Source organism: Toxorhynchites rutilus, chromosome 1 (genome assembly GCF_029784135.1).
Source record: "Toxorhynchites rutilus septentrionalis strain SRP chromosome 1, ASM2978413v1, whole genome shotgun sequence".
Classification (NCBI taxonomy): Eukaryota; Metazoa; Arthropoda; class Insecta; order Diptera; family Culicidae; genus Toxorhynchites; species Toxorhynchites rutilus.
In genome coordinates this window covers 93882484-93901920 of record NC_073744.1, presented here as the reverse complement: position 1 = coordinate 93901920, position 19437 = coordinate 93882484, and the positions used below count along the sequence as shown (strand labels likewise).

Below are 19437 nucleotides of genomic sequence, written 5' to 3'. Positions count from 1 at the left end.
AATAGGTATATGTATATGTAAATTTAAATCGATTATAAAATCCTTGTGTTTCATCTGCTCATGGTCTATGGTAAAGCTTTGGCTCTGTGTGAAAGTTAATTCATGGACTACGCATACACACGAGCAAGACGTGAGAATATTCCTCCACAAACAAGGAGAGGAAAATAATATAAGAGTGAAAAGAACCAGCGTTGCCAAATGTCTTTTACAATAATCCAGATGCATGAGAAGTATAAATAAGAAAATTGGGAAACATTGGCACCATTGGTCCGAAAGAGTATACGAAAAATGAGCAATTATCGGATATCTCTTTGGCTGATGCGTATCACTAGTTCGATGGAACGTCAGTCTCTAGAGTAAAGTTAAAAGAAACGGTCGCTTAATTTTAACGATTCCAAAACGGAAACACGACGATGGCGCAGTCGGTAGCAGTTTTTTTATGTGAGTATAAAGTGGCAAATTGAATAGAACGCAAAAGGAAAACTTTGCAATTGCTTGGTTGTGTGACGAAAGATCTTTCTTTCGTCAGCCATATAAATCGTGGGATGTGAAAAATCCATCAGCCACGCAATTGAAAAGTGATAATGTCGGCCATGTTGAAATCGTGGGACATGTAATTTCACTGAAATCGTGGGACGAAAAATTAATTCGTCGGCCATGAAAGTCGTGGAATAGGTTTCACCTATCAGCCTTGCATTAAATAGAATGTCGGCCATGTTGAAAATGTGGGACATGATACAATTGTAATCGTGGGACGAATGAGACTTCGTTGGCCATGGAAGTCGTGGGATAGGTATTACCTATTGGCCATGCAATATGTTATCGTGGGACGAAAATGAATTCCTCGGCCATGGAAGTCGTGGGATAGGTATCTCCTATCGGCCATGCAAATGTAATCGTGGGACGAATAAGATTTCGTTGGCCATGGAAGTCGTGGGATAGGTATTACCTATTGGCCATGCAATATATTATCGTGGGACGAAAATGAATTCGTCGGCCATGGAAGTCGTGGGATAGGTATCTCCTATCGGCCATGCAAATGTAATCGTGGGACGAATAAGATTTCGTTGGCCATGGAAGTCGTGGGATAGGTATTACCTATTGGCCATGCAATATATTATCGTGGGACGAAAATGAATTCGTCGGCCATGGAAGTCGTGGGATAGGTATCTCCTATCGGCCATGCAAATGTAATCGTGGGACGAATAAGATTTCGTTGGCCATGGAAGTCGTGGTATAGGTATTACCTATTGGCCATGCAATATATTATCGTGGGACGAAAATGAATTCGTCGGCCATGGAAGTCGTGGGATAGGTATCTCCTATCGGCCATGCAAATGTAATCGTGGGACGAATAAGATTTCGTTGGCCATGGAAGTCGTGGGATAGGTATTACCTATTGGCCATGCAATATATTATCGTGGGACGAAAATGAATTCGTCGGCCATGGAAGTCGTGGGATAGGTATCTCCTATTGGCCATGCAATATGTAATCGTGGGACGAAAATGAATTCGTCGGCCATGGAAGTCGTGGGATAGGTATCTCCTATCGGTCATGCAAAACGTAATCGTGGGACGTATAAGATTTCGTTGGCCATGAAAGTTGTGGGATAGGTGTTACCTATTGGCCATGCAGTATGTAATCGTGGGACGAAAATGAATTCGTCGGCCATGGAATAGGTAGGTAAGGGATAGGTATCACCTATCGACCATGCGTTAAAATAAATGAAATGAAAATGTCCAGGATTAAAGCGTGGGAGAAAGATTGTTTTTTTGTTATAACGTTCAAAATAATTTCGTTAGAAGAAAAACAAACGTTGGAACTAATTTTGTAATATCCTTCGATTTTTCTAATGGAAAACTGTTGGAGAGTTCGACTAAAATGAGAAAACGGATCGAGACTTCGTTACTTAGTTGGATTCGGTCCCGTCGATGGGAAGTATGAGCAGTGTCAGCTTACGAGTTTGTTCCGAGAGTTCCGAGTGATACTGACGTGATTAGTGGATCACAGTTAGTGTTCAAAATGTTCCAAAGGGTCATATGAAGAATGCGAGGCTAAGAGTAGGTAGAAACAGAGAAAATTTACGGCGAAGAACAGAGTAAGGAACAGTTTGTGGTAGAATAGGAACAGTGATATCGTTCGGGAAATAGGGAAGCAAGTGTTCATGTTTCGGAAGGTCGATCTTCTGCTTCCGAATGATCGTAGGAACAGCGGGATCTTCCGAACGACCGAAGCATACTATTATCGATGCACCGAAGTGCTTAGAGAAGAACCAATCGAATCTGGTGTTGTCAAGAATGATTATGATTAGAGATTTATATCAGAGCGTAAAAGTTTTTACCCATCTGTGAGTTGGTGGTTCCGTACGAACGAGAGCATGATGGGTGCACCCAATGTGGTCACGGATGTTGGAAGCAAGGCGGAGCACAGTCTGGTAGCCTGCGTAAGAGGGACATATGATAACGCGCATGCTAGATCACTGAGTAGCTTGCATGAAAAAAAAAAAGCTGCACGAACACAGTGCGGGGCACATTCTCGTACGCCTGCATGACGGTCTCGTGCTTGCTATACGGTACAGAGGTAAGAATGAACGCATAAATGCTGCATGCAATGCACTCACCAAATGCTGGAACGCAAGGCGAAGCTTTATCGAAAGCCTGCATGCATTTCTTATCCGAGTGATCTGTGTATGATAGCGCATGATGGGCGTAGTTGCTCCGTGTGAGCACATGCACGACACAATGTATATCGGATATAGCAACCAGCGCATGATGAGGCCTCTCTTCTGTGTGAAAAGCATTAAGGGGATATTGGTGATGCTATTCATCATCTTGTCAGACACTTAGGAAGAGATTGCCCTTTGAGGGTAAGAACTTGGAAACAACCTAATACTTTGAGTGGAATAAAATTGATTCAATTGTTTGTGTTCAAGTAAGGAAATTTATTTGTGTTTCAATACCTTCCAAGTTTCAATGAATTAATGAATATTGCCAGATTCAGATTAATGTTTAAAGCCTTGGTTTGGTTTCATTATATTTATCAGTAGTATAGAGGCGGGGGATAATGTAGGAGATGAGATAAGGATAAGAGAAGAAATTCTTAAATAATTAAAATATGTATATGTATATGTAAATTTAAATCGATTATAAAATCCTTGTGTTTCATCTGCTCATGGTTAATGGTAAAGCTTTGGCTCTGTGTGAAAGTTAATTCATGGACTACGCATACACACGAGCAAGACGTGAGAATATTCCTCCACAAACAAGGAGAGGAAAATAATATAAGAGTGAAAAGAACCAGCGTTGACAAATGTCTTTTACAATAATCCAGATGCATGAGAAGTATAAATAAGAAAATTGGGAAACATTGGCACCATTGGTCTGAAAGAGTATACGAAAAATGAGCAATTATCGGATATCTCTTTGGCTGATGCGTATCACTAGTTCGATGGAACGTCAGTCTCTAGAGTAAAGTTAAAAGAAACGGTCGCTTAATTTTAACGATTCCAAAACGTGGACGAACACTCTTATCGTACTTGTTCAATTCCACCCAGAATCCTTCCAATTAAGCCGTATTCCAACGGGCGGTGGGTGGACGAACACTCGTATTGGGTGTGCGATAAATCACACAATTCAATTAATTAAATTTCACGCACTCGACATTCAGCACGAAACAACATATATTTTCTTTTACAGGACTATTTACATTTATTTTTACAGCATATACAAATTTGAATTTTAGACGAACTACACTCAACGACTATTCTACGGTACTATACTTCTATTCTTCTACTCTACAATCTATCTCTCCTTTCTTCCTATTTTTATCTACTTGACGAAAACCAAAACAAAACATCACACACATTCACGGCACTCACTGCCGCTCTCGATCTTTTCTCGCGTTCTTGGTTGTCTGTTGTCACACTATCATGGTAGCTCATTGTAGCTCTGAAACATAACAACAGTCTGCTGTTCTCTGAGGGTATCTGGTTTCATGAATTCAGGGATGTAGTGTTGGGTGGATGATAACTCTCCAACAGTACTGAATCGATTTAAATTATACGCTTATACGACACACAAACTGCATCAGCGTAATATACGCATATGATGCGGATTAAATATATTTTACGACAATGTGCATCATAAAATTGATGTTTATTATACCGAATTGCGACTTAATTTGATAATGGTATAGCAAATCGAGTTTTTACATTTAATGCGATTTCAAATATACACGATACATACTTTGATTGATATTATATGCGATTATGATTGATTCGGATTTCTTGTAAGACTTGGCACGTGCAAAATTATACGATTTAATGTTTGCTGGGAAGTATTGTAACTTTAATTTTTTTCAACTAAGTAAACGATGAATAGGATGTTTTGCGCTAAAAAGACTTCAAATCCTTCTCGTATCGGTCCCTACATAATCAATGATATCAGCCAATTTGATATGCTATCGTTTTCATCGCAGTTATCCATAGTATCAATAACCGGTATGCATTCATTATCAAACTTAAAATTTTCGTAGATTATCTATGACTTTGTTCAAATCGCGTGTTGAAACCATCGTAAATATACAAAGCCCTTTCTTACTTTCTTACCATATACTGATGACATTCAATGACTGAAATGAATCTAAATTAAAATAAAATGAATAATCACCACCGAATCTTGCTTTTCAGTGCGTAAAATAAACAAACACCCTCACTTTTGTGGTTCTGAGCTCTAATGTAGATGTCGCATGAGCTGATTCAGCTTTGCGTAAATTCGTCAATTGGCGATCTAACGCAAAGCGTAAACGATCGGTGAGACATCTGGATTTTGTTTTTGAACTAAGAAAATGATGCTAATGTAACCTAAAACTCAAAAAACAAATCACGTATATTTTACTTCTGGACATTCCAAGGTAGTTCTCACATGCAGGAATCGTGCATTTTTCTACTTGTGTTTGATTGTGCTCTCGAATTTCCTTCTTTAATTCAACCATTGTCAACATTTTTATAGTTTTCACTACTGAAAGAGGTAAATAAATAACATGTTATATATAAAATTGCGCAGAATTAAATTTCTTACGAACTTATCGCAATCAAATAATCTTTTATGATTATAACATTGTAATTTATGGAAAGAACTACAAACTTTCCATAAGCTCACATGGCAAAATTTAAAACCATCCTCACATTCACCGCAGCGCTGCCTAGGTGTAGATTTGTACGTTAGATCGCCAATTGGCGATCTAACGCAAAACGTAAACGATCGGTGAGACATCTGGATTTTGTTTTTGAACTAAGAAAATGATGCTAATGTAACCTAAAACTCAAAAAACAAATCACGTATATTTTACTTCTGGACATTCCAAGGTAGTTCTCACATGCAGGAATCGTGCATTTTTCTACTTGTGTTTGATTGTGCTCTCGAATTTCCTTCTTTAATTCAACCATTGTCAACATTTTTATAGTTTTCACTACTGAAAGAGGTAAATAAATAACATGTTATATATAAAATTGCGCAGAATTAAATTTCTTACGAACTTATCGCAATCAAATAATCTTTTATGATTATAACATTGTAATTTATGGAAAGAACTACAAACCTTCCATAAGCTCACATGGCAAAATTTAAAACCATCCTCACATTCACCGCAGCGCTACCTAGGTGTAGATTTGTACGTTAGATCGCCAATGATAGCAATTGACGAATTTACGTTGGATTTACAACCAGATGGCGCAGCGAGTAAAATGAGGATGTTTTGTTTTTTTGGTATGAAATTCGTTCAAATTTTCTAGACAAATCAGAATTCATCTTTAAATTTCCCGGTTTCATGTATTCTTTCCACACTGAATAGGTTAGAAAATCATAATTTTACAATGTGCTATGTATATTACGAGCAATGGCTTGTTATAAGTATTGTAACTTTAATTTTTTTCAGCTAAGTAAACGATGAATAGGGAGTTTTGTGCTAAAAATACTGCAAATCCTTCTCGTATCGACCCCTACATAATCAATGATATCAGCCAATTTGATATGATATCGATTTCATCGCAATCATCCATAGTATCAATAACCGGTATGCATTGTCAAACTTAAAATTTTCGAAGATTATCTATGATTGTGGTCAAATCGCGTGTTGAAACCACCGTAAATATACAAAACTCCAAGTTTCTTACCATATACTGACGACATTCAATGGCTGAAATGAACCTAAATTGAAATAAAATGAATAATCACCACCGAATCTTGCTTTTCAGTGCGTAAAATAAACAAACACCCTCACTTTTGTGGTTCTGAGCTCTAATGTAGATGTCGCATGAGCTGATTCAGCTTTGCTTAAATTCGTCAATTGATTTCAGGCGGAATGAACACGTTTTTAAAATTAAATTTAAGAATAAAATTAATTTGTTTGGATCAAACTAGTATTCTATTTAAATGAAAAATACTTTTGTTTGCAGTTGGTGAAAAAATCTCATACGTAAATTGTTTTTGGAGTCAACTTTATATTAAAATGAAAAGATTCATTAACAATGTTGGAAATATATAAACAAATGGTTAAATAGGGTTAAATATACTTTTGTTTGCAGTTGGTGAAAAAATCTCATACGTAAATTGTTTTTGAAGTCAACTTCATATTAAAATGAAAAGATTCATCAACAATGTTGGAAATATATAAACAAATGGTTAAATATATGTCAGAAATACGTGTTTCAGGTAATTAAATAACATTCAATTTTCATTCAAATTTCAACATTCTGGAATTTATTTCGTGTCTTCTCATCTGATAAGGATTACACTAACGAGTTTGGGATGCAAATTATGGCTCCTATTTGAAAGTCGCCACCAGACATCGACACTGTACCACTGTCGTCGCGAATTCGCGCTTACCAAATGTCAAAAACTGATAATATTTACATTTTGTCTGCTGTTTGCGCTGTTTGCGTTATCGCTGTTATCATCCGATTTGAAGGGCAACACATAGCGATAGATTCTCATCATGACGCTGGAGGCTATAATCTACGAGAACGGAAAGTTGAAAATTCTGGATCAACTTTTACTACCGTCTGTTTCCAAGTATGTACACAAAATTCCAACTGCATGTTATTTAAATATCAAAAATCTGATTTTCAAATTCTACCCGTGCAATATAGGTATAGAAAAGGCTCACTCAGTACTTTCCAACGCTTGATAACTATAGTTGTGTTGTATATTTTTTTTACGCGGGGGATACGTACCTCGTAAAAAAATTGCGTTAATAGAGAAATCCGCGTAAAAACCCGCGTTAATTCGAAAATCCGCGTAAAAAAAACCTTGTCACCTAATGATAGATATCAAATGGGGACTATCCTTACGGAGAACGGAAGTAAAAAGTTAAGTGTTGCTCGCTTCTGAAAACCCGTAGCTTTTTCCTAAAATTCCATTGGTTACTGGTAGCTATAGTTCGGTTTTCCTCACGAATGAGGTCATCCCTGATTTGCACACTCTAAAGATATACTTGCAAGAATCAAATATGCTGCATGTTATTTAGTATCGTCTCATTCGAATCGCATCTGTAGACATCGTTCGTCATCCATGTGGACATCCAAGCGCCAAACAAGCATTTGCCACAGCATGCATACAGAGTCATACATTGGTGGCTTGAAGCTACTAGAAATATAAATACTTCTCATCATTTTGCCCTATTCTCTTTAAAACGCTTCTGTTAATATTACTGGCCTCGAAAAAAGTTCCATTACTTTATTAAGTTTCATTACTTTTTATTCTAAGTTCCTTTCTGTTAATGTTCCCGGTCTCGATTAGCTTTGCTTTCATCATTGGTGGAGAATGTTTTGCTACTTGAACGCGAAACCAAATCACAGACAAAATTCTTGAACATTAATTTTCATGGGGAGCCGACGATAGCCTAGTTCGAAGATTCCCCACACAATTGTGTAGTTCAGAACCATAATTAAATGGCGTCAGTGTCAGCGAGTAAGTAATTTGATCGCGTGCACAGTCCTATACGAAACGAAGACATATGATGACGCCCATTCTGAAGATCTCATAATGTTGTATCGAACAACTATTCTCTCAGTGATAATGTATGGCATTTCCTGTTTTCAATCAGCTGCCAAAACACACCCCATAAAACTCGAGCGAATTTTGTATCTTTTTCTTCATCTTCTTTTTGGTTTAGGAGAGTTTAAACTTTTCAGTTCATTTGCCTCTAGATTCTTTTGTCTTCGTATTGCGTTGGGATGTATGCCCTCAACGCATACCATGAGTCTCGAGGTTTTGGCAGGTGTACTCTCACTAAAAGATCGCTTCAATTTATTATCTATTTGGTTCCTCATACGGTGTAAGTTTATGAATCCATTGGTGATCGGAAATTTTGAACAGCTTATCGAGCTAAATTTTCGCTGCGGATTCATGAGCTCATATCATGAGCTCCTTCTTCGTATATTCACAACCGTGTTTGTTTTCCTGACTTCATCAATTTCTCTGTGCATTTTGATCTGTCCATGAAGCAGGATATCCATGGAATATCAGATTATCTTGATCTAAGATCGTTCCAACGATTTTCGATGCAAAATATGGGGATATCAATTGTGATAATATTATTAGCGTAAGATAATATTAGCGTGCAGAATTTGAATTTGAATATCCATGCGCAGAAGGCGCTGACTTTAAACCTAGAAATAAAATTTTCATTAGTAACTGTGTTCTCAACCAAAGCAGTAGTTTGTTCTTCGGCTCTATCCGAAAGGTTATGGGCCCAGCGGAAAACTGAAGAAAGTTCGAGAATAGTGAAGAAAAAATGTCGACTGGAGGTAGTAACTCAGGAGGAAGCGGAAGCGGCGAACCAGCACCGGTACCAGCAGCAGCTCAAGTTCAAAATTTGTCAACCCTACCGTCCATAGGACGCCTGACTGGTCGCGACAATTGGGCAACTTGGAAATTTGCGGTGGAAACATTTTTGGAGCTTGATGACCTGTGGGATGCGGTGATGCCGATAGCGAATGCTGATGGAACTTTCCCAGCCGTCGACCAACGGAAGGATAGGAAAGCGCGTGCGAAAATCATCCTTCTACTTGATCCGATCAACTACGTTCACGTGAAGGACGCAAGAACGGCACGTGAGTGTTGGGCGAAACTGGAAGCAGCGTTTGAAGACACCGGTTTGACCCGGCGAGTAGGACTCCTGCGAAAGCTCATCACCATAACGATGGCCGCATGCGATTCTGTGGACCAGTACGTCACCCAGATCATTTTCACCGCCCACCAGCTTCGAGGCGTTGGATTTGATATCTCTGAGGAATGGATCGGAACGTTGCTGTTAGTAGGTCTGCCGGACGAGTACAAACCCATGATAATGGCATTGGAAAGCTCTGGGACTGCGATTACAGGGGACAGCATCAAAACGAAATTGCTACAAGAAGAGCAAACGCAAACCGACCGAACCGCATTTTTTGGGAAAAGGACACCTCAACCGAGGAAGAAGCAAAGCGCAGCCGAAAGCAGGTCAGCAGAGCAGCCCAAGGGACCCAAATGCAACCGGTGCAAGAAGTTTGGCCACATCGCCCTAGAATGCCCAGCGAATCAACGAGGATCAGCGTTTAGTGCCGTGTTATCGACTAACAACGGTACGGATGACGAAGATTGGTATTTTGATTCAGGAGCGTCGGATCATTTCACCAACAACCGAAAACTTCTGGTGAACACGAGGGATGCACGCGGTGTAGTTATAACAGCAGACAAAGTGACGATGAATATCGTTGCGAGTGGCCTGGTCAAGCTAGATGCGAAGTGTACTCCCGAAAGCCCACCGATAGAAGTCAACGGCGTGAAATTCATCCCCGAAATGTCCAACAACCTTTTTTCGGTAAGTCAAATCGTTCGCCGTGGACACGTGGTGCAATTTGCTCTAACCGGAGTGATCGGTGATCGACCCATCGGGCGTCGTCATAGCAACGGTCATGACATCGAGAAAGGGCTGTTTCGGTTCGAAGCGAAAAAGACTATAGCAACGTCACTGGCGTGCACATCAAGCAATATCGACACGTGGCACAGGAGAATGGATCACCTGAATGTAGGCAGCCTGAAGCAGCTGAAAGGTGGTCTAGCTTCTGGTATACAGTTCGATGAAACGACTTGTGGAAATTGTGTCGTCTGTGCGATGGGAAAAAACAGCCTACCAGCACTTGACCTGCACGATGTCTACCTTTTTCTAAGGAGGGACATCGTGCAGGTCAAGTGCTGGAGGTCGTCCATTCAGACATTTGCGGCCCGATGGAGGAGACATCGTTGGGCGGAAGTCGATACTACGTGTTCTTCACCGACGATAAGACGAGACGAATTTCCATCTATTTTCTGGAGACCAATTCCGAAGCCGAGGTGCTGCGAGCGTTAATCCACTACCACAGTCTCGCAGAGCGGCAAACCGGATGCAAATTGAAAATTCTTCGGACAGACAATGGTAAGGAATACACCAATAAGTCTTTCCAGAACCGGCTGAGAGTATTGGGCATCCGGCACTAGTCAACGGAGTATACCCCGGAGCAGAACGGTCTGGCCGAGCGAGTTAATCGCACCATCGTCGAGCGGGCTCGATGCATATTGTTTGAAGCGAAGCTACCGAAGGCATTCTGGGCCGAAGCGGTGGCAGCTGCAACGTACTTCGTCAACCGTTCCCCGACCAAAGTGCACAAGCAAACACCGGAGGAGGCTTGGAGTGGCCGTAAGCCGGATTTGTCACACATCCGTGTGATTGGTGCCAAGGTGATGGCACACATTCCCAAGCAAAAACGGCGCAAATGGGATGCCAAGTCCAAGGAATCGATTCTCGTGGGTTTCGATGAAGATAACAAGGCATGCCGCTTGTATGATACCGCCACGAAAAAGGTTTTCAAGAGTCGGGATGTCGTCTTCATTAGTGAACCGTCCCACGAACCATCCGATACCGTATCAGTTCCAGTGAGGAAGCCAACGCAGGTGCGTACATTCGTGTCCTTGGATTTCGAAGAAGCACAAGCAGATGTCGTCGATGTCATCGAGGCGCACCGACCTGAGGAAGAAAAAGAAGAGGAGGAGCAGTCAGATGATGATTCGGACGATTCGGAGGCATCCAACTACTACTCGCAAGCCGAAACCAGCGAAGGTGATGTTTCTGACGGTGACGTGACAATCATTGCGCTCCCCCCGCGACAATCTTCACAACCATCCGAGTCACAGGTGTTGAGGCGCAGCAGAAGGGAGCGCGCATTACCAGGCAAGTATCTTGATTATTATATTCCGAGCAAAGGCCAACCGTCCTACCAATTTTCAGGCCAGCGCAACGTTCAGCCAACGGTTGGTTCGTCGTCTGGATCGGCATCGGAGCAGCAACGTATGAAGAAGGGCAACTGTCTCGCTAGCCGCACCGCTAGTGACCCCCGTAGTTTCAAGGAGGCGTTACAATTCGCAGACGCCGAACTTTGGAAAGCTGCAATGATCGAAGAATATCAAGCGTTAGTGAGGAACAACATATGGGAGCTCGTCGATCTACCCCCCGGTGAGCGTTGCAAGTGGCTGTTTAAAACCAAGGAGGACGAAAAGGGCAACATCGTGCGGCATAAGGCCAGGATCGTGGCGCAAGGCTTCACCCAGAAGTTTGGTGTCGATTACGACGAAGTTTTATTTTATTTTATTTTTATTTATTTGCAACGTCTCGAATGTTATAAAACGATTCCACAGACTGATCTTAACCTAATAGCCCTTAATCCTATTTTTAAATACATTTTTAGACATGTCAAATTCAAATACATCACAAACACTGTTGAACAAACGAAAACAAACATCCAACGGATTATTGAGACCATAAGAGGTTCTATGTCGTCTAATGAACAGTAAGTCACGCTCACGAAGTTGACGGGAAGGTGCATAAAACGAAACACTGGACAACAAAGATGGACAGTCGATGTTTCCCGAAATCAAATCAAAGACAAAAACCCGTTGTAGATTGGATCGTCTGGAGGCAAGCGTTTCGAGAGCGATAAGTCTACAACGGCTTTCATAATCGGGCATGTTCGTTGGGTCAGACCACGGTAATGAGCGAAGGGCGTAACGAATGAAGCTGCGTTGCACTCTCTCCATTCGGATTGTTTGGGTTGTGTGAAATGGAGCCCACACACATACCGCATACTCCAAGATACTACGAACTAATGAGCAGTATAGTGTCTTCATGGCGTAGATATCCTGGAAGTTGCTGGTACTACGTCGAACAAATCCTAGGACTGAGAACGCTTTGGTAGTTGTTAGGTTGATGTGTTCGTTGAATCGAAGTTTGTTGTCGATGGTCACACCGAGATCGCGGATGGAAAGAACACACTCCAGGGGTACGGACCCGATTGAGTACATGAATTCGATTCGTGATTGTCGGCGAGAAAATGCGATAGACTTACACTTTTTCACGTTTAGCTCCATACCGTTCTCAACGCACCATTTTTGCAATTCATCAATATCGGCCTGAAGTGCACAGCAATCGAGGTGAGATGCGACGGATCTGTAAATCTTCAGGTCGTCGGCGTAAAGCAGCTTTCGTGATTTCAATCGGAAGCACAGATCGTTCACGAACAGCACGAAAATTAGTGGCCCCAGCACGCTGCCCTGTGGCACACCGGATGTAATTTGGAACACACGAGAATGCGAACCGTTGATATTGACGAACGCCTTACGTTCAGTCAGATAGGAACGCAACCACTCTGTGATCCAGTGAGGGAAACCCAGGTGACGAAGTTTCGTAATGGCGAGGTCGTGAGGTACTTTGTCGAACGCTTTCGAGAAATCGAAATAAATGGCGTCTACTTGTTGCTTTTTCTCAATTTCAGACGATATAAAGCTGGTGAACGCCATGAGGTTTGTTGTGGTTGACCGCTTCTTTACGAATCCATGTTGAAATTCGGAGATAGTTGTTCGGGATGCTGAATAGAGAACGTTATGCACTAATTCCTCTAACACTTTCGCCAGGCAACACAAAATGGAGATACCACGGTAATTTTCCACGAGGTGATTCGAATCTGTTTTAAATATCGGGCAGATAGAAGCTGTCTTCCATAGCTTCGGGAAAACACTGTGACGAAGCGACTTATTGAAAATCGTTGACAGTGGCTTTTTCAGAGACTCCGCACATTCCTTCAGGAACAACGGTGGAAGATTGTCGCTCCCGGGTCCCTTGGAAGCGTCGAGTTTATTCAAAATAGTCCAAATTTCGAATTGCGTTATGTTGAAAAGTGGTAGATTCACATTCAACGTAGGGCAGTCTCTGATGCTGACAGGTGAAAAAGCTGGTGAGTTAGTGCTATACACACTTTCGAAAAAATCAGCGAACAAATTAGCTACACCGTTCGGAGAATCAGCAGTCTTGTCCCTTAACGTCATCTCAGCGGGGAATTGCTTACACCGTTTACGATTGCGAACGTGCATCCAAAAAGCAGAGGGATTTTGCTTCGCGGTCATCTCCAAGTGAGCAATGTAATCACGAAACGATGCAATCTGGCATTCGTTGTACAAGGTTTCAATTGAACGAAGATGATTGCGATTATCATCTGTCCTTACTCGGAAAAAGCGTTTCCGAGATTTTCGAACAACGTTGCGAAGTTGTTGCAGCTCGGATGTCCACCAAGGATGCTTGTGAGAATGCTGTCTGCACCGTCTACGCGGAACTAACTGATCCAAAATTTTATACACTTTGTCATAAAATGAACATACCATTTCGTCTGTGTCAAGGCCGTTGAAAATCATGTCCCAGTTAACAGCGGAAATTGCAGTGTTCAGCTCCGCATAGTCGCATCGTCGAAAATCGTATTTGTCAGTGTCGTTCAGGCTTCCAGGAAACTGCATAAGAAAGTCGTCAACATCAATACGAAGAACGAACGGCATGTGGTGGTTGTCGAGTTTGAGGAGAGCTGAAGGCGGTTCAATCAATTCAACGTCACTTGGCTCGTCCACGAATGCTAGATCAAGTATCCGACCATTTGAATTCAACAGGCTATTGATTTGGTGTAAACCCGAAGCAACCAAGGTTTCGATTAGCACGATCTCTTGTTCAGAGGATGCGTTTGATGGCAGCAAACCCTTGACATCGTCGTCTTTCTCCCATATTAGACGAGGTAGATTGTAATCGCCGACTACGACAATCTTGTCAGAATCCGAGATACGTTCGCGAAGCTGTTGAATTGCCTCGGAATGTGCAGAATACAACGACGGTTGCGAGTTGGGTCGGAGGTAAATTCCGCATACGTAGATCGTTGAGTTCAAGAGCTTTATGCGAACGACGGCTTGTTCGAGATTACTGCAGTCTTCCAGAGTAACCGAACTACAATTCATAGAGACTTTAACTGCAATCAAAACTCCCCCGCCGCGTTGAAGGCCGCTGGTGGCAGTACTCCGATCGCATCGAAAAATGCTGTATGTTGAAGCTAGCTCAGCGTTATTGATGTCCGGGCGTAACCATGTTTCTGTGAGTACAACAACATCATAGTCGCAGGACGATAGCTTGAGAAATAGTTCCCGCGTTTTAGTACGGATGCCTCTAACATTTTGGTAGTATATCGTCAAGTATTTAGAGCAAACGTCAGAAGAGCCTGAAGGGGGATTGCGGGTATCGGATGGATTTATATCTATAATGGAACTTGTTGATTGGGCTGGTGTTGCAGCAGATTCGGGGAGGTTGCTCCTGGATCGAGACGCTGCGTAGGTTTCCAAAAATGCCGAACATTACAATCATTGCTGATAAACTCGCACCTGTGGCGAAGCAAGTCACGTTTCGCACGTTGCTAACCGTCGCTGCCCGGAAGAATCTGGCTGTGAAGCACGTGGATGTCAAGACGACGTATCTTAACGGAGAGCTGGATGAAGTCATCTATATGCGCCAACCCGATGGTTTCCATACCGGAAATGAGGGTACCGTATGCCGCTTGAGGAGGAGCCTATACGGACTCAAACAGTCAGCGCGAGTATGGAACAAGAAGGTGGAATCTTTCTTCAAGGCCATAGGGTTTATCCAGTCGAAGGCAGATCCATGCCTATACATCCGTAAGAAAGGAGGAGCATTCACGTACATCCTAATCTATCATCGTCGCGCAGTCAGAGGAAGAGTTCCGCTCCATCTTGGGATACCTAGAGCAACAGTTCGCCGTTACCAACCTGGGAGATCTTCATCATTTCTTGGGTATGGAGGTAGAACGTGGACAGAATGGATTCAAATTGAACCAACAGGCTCACATCAACAAGCTAGTCAAGAGGTTCAGCTTGGAAAATGCCAAACCGTCGAAGGTTCCCATCAATCCAGGCTATTTGCAGCTGAAGGAGGAGGAGTATGACCAGCTACCGAATAACCACCAATTCATTAGCCTTATTGGGGGATTGCTTTACGTGGCACTGCACACTCGTCCGGATATTGCAGTAAGCACGACGATCCTGGCGCAGAAATCCAGTTGCCCCAACCAACAAGACTGGAATGAAGCTAAGCGAGTGCTGCGATATCTAGCAACAAGCAGTCACCTCAAGCTGGTACTGGGATGCAACAGCGATGGCTTGTCGCTATACGCTAACGCGGATTGGGCAGGAGACCAGCGGGACCGGAAGTCTAAATCTGGGCATTTGATCATGTTCGGAGGAGGCCTGATTCAGTGGGGTTCCAGAAAGCAGTCGTGTGTGGCCCTCAGAACAACTGAAGCCGAATTGGTTGCACTTGCAGAGGGATGCCAAGAGCTTATCTGGACGAAGCGATTGATGGATGAAATCGGCGAGTGTTCAACCCAGCCAATTCCAGTATACGAAGACAACCAGAGCTGCATCAAGGTAATCGAAAGCGACCGTTTGGAGTGAAGGACGAAACACATTGAAACGAAATTCTTATTCGTTCGCGATCTCCATCAGCAACAGCTAATCAACCTGCAGTACTGCCCTTCGGAATCGATGTTAGCTGACATGTTGACGAAGCCACTGCAACGAGTCCGTTTGGAGGATTTACGAAGCCAAATGGGAGTAATTCAAGATTAGCACGAGGAGGAGTATTAGCGTAAGATAATATTAGCGTGCAGAATTTGAATTTGAATATCCATGCGCAGCAGGCGCTGACTTTAAACCTAGAAATAAAATTTTCATTAGTAACTGTGTTCTCAACCAAAGCAGTAGTTTGTTCTTCGGCTCTATCCGAGAAATATGTTCTTTACTGATGGGTCCTCTATGAATAAATTCACAGGATTTGGAGTGTTCAACAAATTTTTTAGCACCTCCCACAGTCTTCAGTATCTTTGTTCAGTGTATATTGCTGAATTGGCGGCGATACACTGGGTGCTGGACAGCGTCGCCTTACGACCTGTTGAACATTATTACATTGTAACGGACATTCTTAGCTCTGTCGAAACTATCCGTTCAGTGGGGCCGGAAAAGCACTCGCCGTACTTCCTTGAGAGAATACGAGAAATCTCGAATGCTTTATCCAATCCAATTTATGGAACGAAGATGAATTGGGCCGGTGGTGTCTCTCGATTATCCTTAAGATTAGCTTCAAACCGTAGTTCAAAAGTCTGGATTTGAGTCGGGACTTTTTTCGCACCTTCTCCCGACTCATGTCTAATCACTGTTCGTTAGACGCGCTACTCTTTCGTCTCAATCTTACCAGCAACAATCTCTGCGTTTGTGATCAGGGTTACCACGACATCGAGCATGTTGTTTGGTCGTGTGAGGTGTATCTTGTCGCCAGATCGAATTTAGAAAACTCTCTTCGTGCCCGAGGAAGACAGCCCAATGTGACGGTGAGAGATGTATTGGATCGGACCTTGATTGAATGTCCCAAATATACAAATTTTTTAAAGCTATCAATCTTCGTGTGTCTATATGTTCTTATACCCTCCTTTTCATCCATTGCGAGCAATTGGCCCTCTTGCTAGAAACAGTAGAATAAGTTGAAATGTAAATATACTATAGATATACGAATAGATTTAAGAATGGAGTGTGATCATCAACATTTTAAAAATTTCTTTATATTCCATCTCTTTCTTGAAAAAATATATCACTGCACAACCTTTGGCCCGTGTATCTGTAAAGAGTGTGTGTATGTATTGCCGCGACTAATTAGGTGTATTAGATATCAGCTGAAAAGTGTCTTATATTGTTTTTTTGACATAGGACTATGTCTTTGATTTCTATATCTCTACGAAAAATGTAACGATTTATTAAGTGTTTTCAAACGCATATTACTCAAAATGGTTATTGCGACATATGTTGTGTTATATATCATTAGACAGGAAATTTATCCAAATTTTTTTGCTCGAAACATGAACAGTGAATATAGTAAAAAAAGTTAATAATTTGACGATTTAATTGGGTATGTTTTCTTTCGATTGCACTATCCACTCGCTTCCTCCCCGACGCAACAAGCAATATTTTTGCCAAAATTCGGGCTTTAGCTCATAATGTGAGTTGATGCGTAAAATGAATTATTCTCTATTTATTGATAGTAAGCATTAATTTTATATTATATTGTATGTTGTCCAATCAATTTGTGCTCAATACATGTTTTTATCGTGTAGGTCTCACTACTAACAATTTGTGTTATTGTGGTCCAGGATGTCATAATATCGTATGTTGTTTGGTTACGTGAAAATGCAATAAATGAACTCAAATGGCTGCTGATTTAGAAGATCGAAAGGGTATACCCACGTAAATCAGATTATGACAGCTTGAGTAGTCGAGATCTTGCAGGGCTATAAAGTTATTACAAACAATGTTCCGGACAACGTGGCAACGAAGGAGATAATGCTATTTTCTATCTATAATATATTTCTGTAGTCATAGATTGATTTGACTCAGGCTTATGTTTATGTAGGTCTTAACTATTCAGAATTGTGTTTAAAAATGATACATGATGATTCTTTGTTATCTGCTGCATGTTTGGATAAACAGATTAATAAGGTAGAAATGGCTTTAATGGTATTTTTGTGTACATTTTTGAACAGATTGCGGTACCGAATTCTACCACGTTATGTCATCTAACTCGTTTAAAGGATACAAGAACATACAGGAAACGGTTTTTCCAGGGCATCTATTTGATGTATCAAAAGAAAAAAACACAGATTTTGAACAATGAAAAACTCAATTTAAATGCAATTACTACACACAATCACAGTCCTATGTCAAGATCCCGTCCTTGCCCCTAGGCTCAGACCCATCCACTTTTGACGTAGAACTACGTCTTTCATTAAGGGTGTCAAATCAGAAAACATGTCACGTTTTTATGAAATAAAGTTAACGTTAATAACTATTTTTGCCGCGAACGGATTTTGGCGATTTACATACTAAACGAATCGGAAATTCCGTAAGATTTGTTTAATATGCCATACATTAGAATCCCCTGGATAATAAGTGGTTAAAATTCATGAAAACTTTAAGTGTTTCTATTTTCCCATACATTTGTTTTGTCCATTTGAGTGCTTTCCCGAACAGAGCTATCAGTAACGAGCAACTTATCGACGACCAACGGAGGGGAAATCGTAGGATTTAAAGTCTCCGTGAACAAAGGAAAAGAAGAAGAATGAAGGGGAATACTTGCCTAGAGTATAAACAGTGGATCTCGTTGAGGCAAACTTTCATTCGGCATCGGACTGTTGAGCAATCCAGTTCACTTTGCTTTCGCTGCGCTTCGATCTAAGATTGGACCCCACCAGTGGTAATCCAACTTGGAAATCGTCGTTTGATTTTTCTGTTTGTTTTTCACGTTATTCGTATCGTGTGTTCTTCTTTCCGCGTCATAAATTGGACGCTTCGCGTAGTGTGCGATGAGCATGAAGAAGAGGAAGGCAGACTCGAGCCCTGCAAAAAACGAACGCATTGCCAGGGGCAATAAAATTTCGAGGCAAGCATCATCTAATGATGCACGCGATGTTGGTGCAGTGGAAAGCGCTCGCACTGAACCGAGCCTTCGCGAGTGTGACACCTCATCAAACAACAGCGAAGTAGGCGATTTCGGCGCGTCGGTTGAAAATGTAAACGCCCAGGCAGCAACCAAAATCAAGCTCCCCCCGCTGGTGGTGAAGGCGGTCGCTCTTGACAAACTCATCAGCGAATTCGCATCGATGGGTGTTACAGCAGAGTACAAGCTGTGTGGCATAATTCAGTATTTTTCCAAGCAGTTGACATTGTTTATTTTCCGTCTTCATAAGGGCTTCGTTGGTGCCTTTGAGAATGCATCAATGCATTAAACTGACGTTATGGCGAAGCAGACGTTAAGGTTGTGCACCAAAAAATTATTTGGGAATACCAAGCATCTTGAATGTCTTACTGGAATGTTATAAGTTATTTGGGTTCGCGTGCCAGTCGCAAAACTGCCTTCAACTAGGATTGCATTTGCGCTAATATTGATCATAATGAAGCATTGCTACTGTTTTCGAGGTTGTTATTAACAAAAACAGTTTATTT

The 19437-nt window shown here is 41.7% G+C and overlaps 1 protein-coding gene across 4 annotated transcripts in view; it reads left to right on the top strand.

Moving 5' to 3' along the window:
* The window catches only part of LOC129775838 (methylthioribose-1-phosphate isomerase), a 91001-nt gene that overhangs the window by 54072 nt on the left and 17492 nt on the right, over positions 1–19437 (top strand). Inside the window, exon 1 of one of the 4 annotated variants that reach the window (XM_055780980.1) lies at positions 6812–7071. The exons of 1 other annotated variant lie outside the window; for it this stretch is intronic. In XM_055780980.1, the coding sequence (XP_055636955.1) occupies positions 6889–7071 (183 nt within the window). In that variant the 5' untranslated portion in view covers positions 6812–6888. Of the gene's footprint in view, positions 1–6811; positions 7072–7119; positions 7368–19437 lie in introns of those variants that run through there. 2 more of the 4 variants (XM_055780987.1, XM_055781005.1) reach the window with 2 other exon arrangements.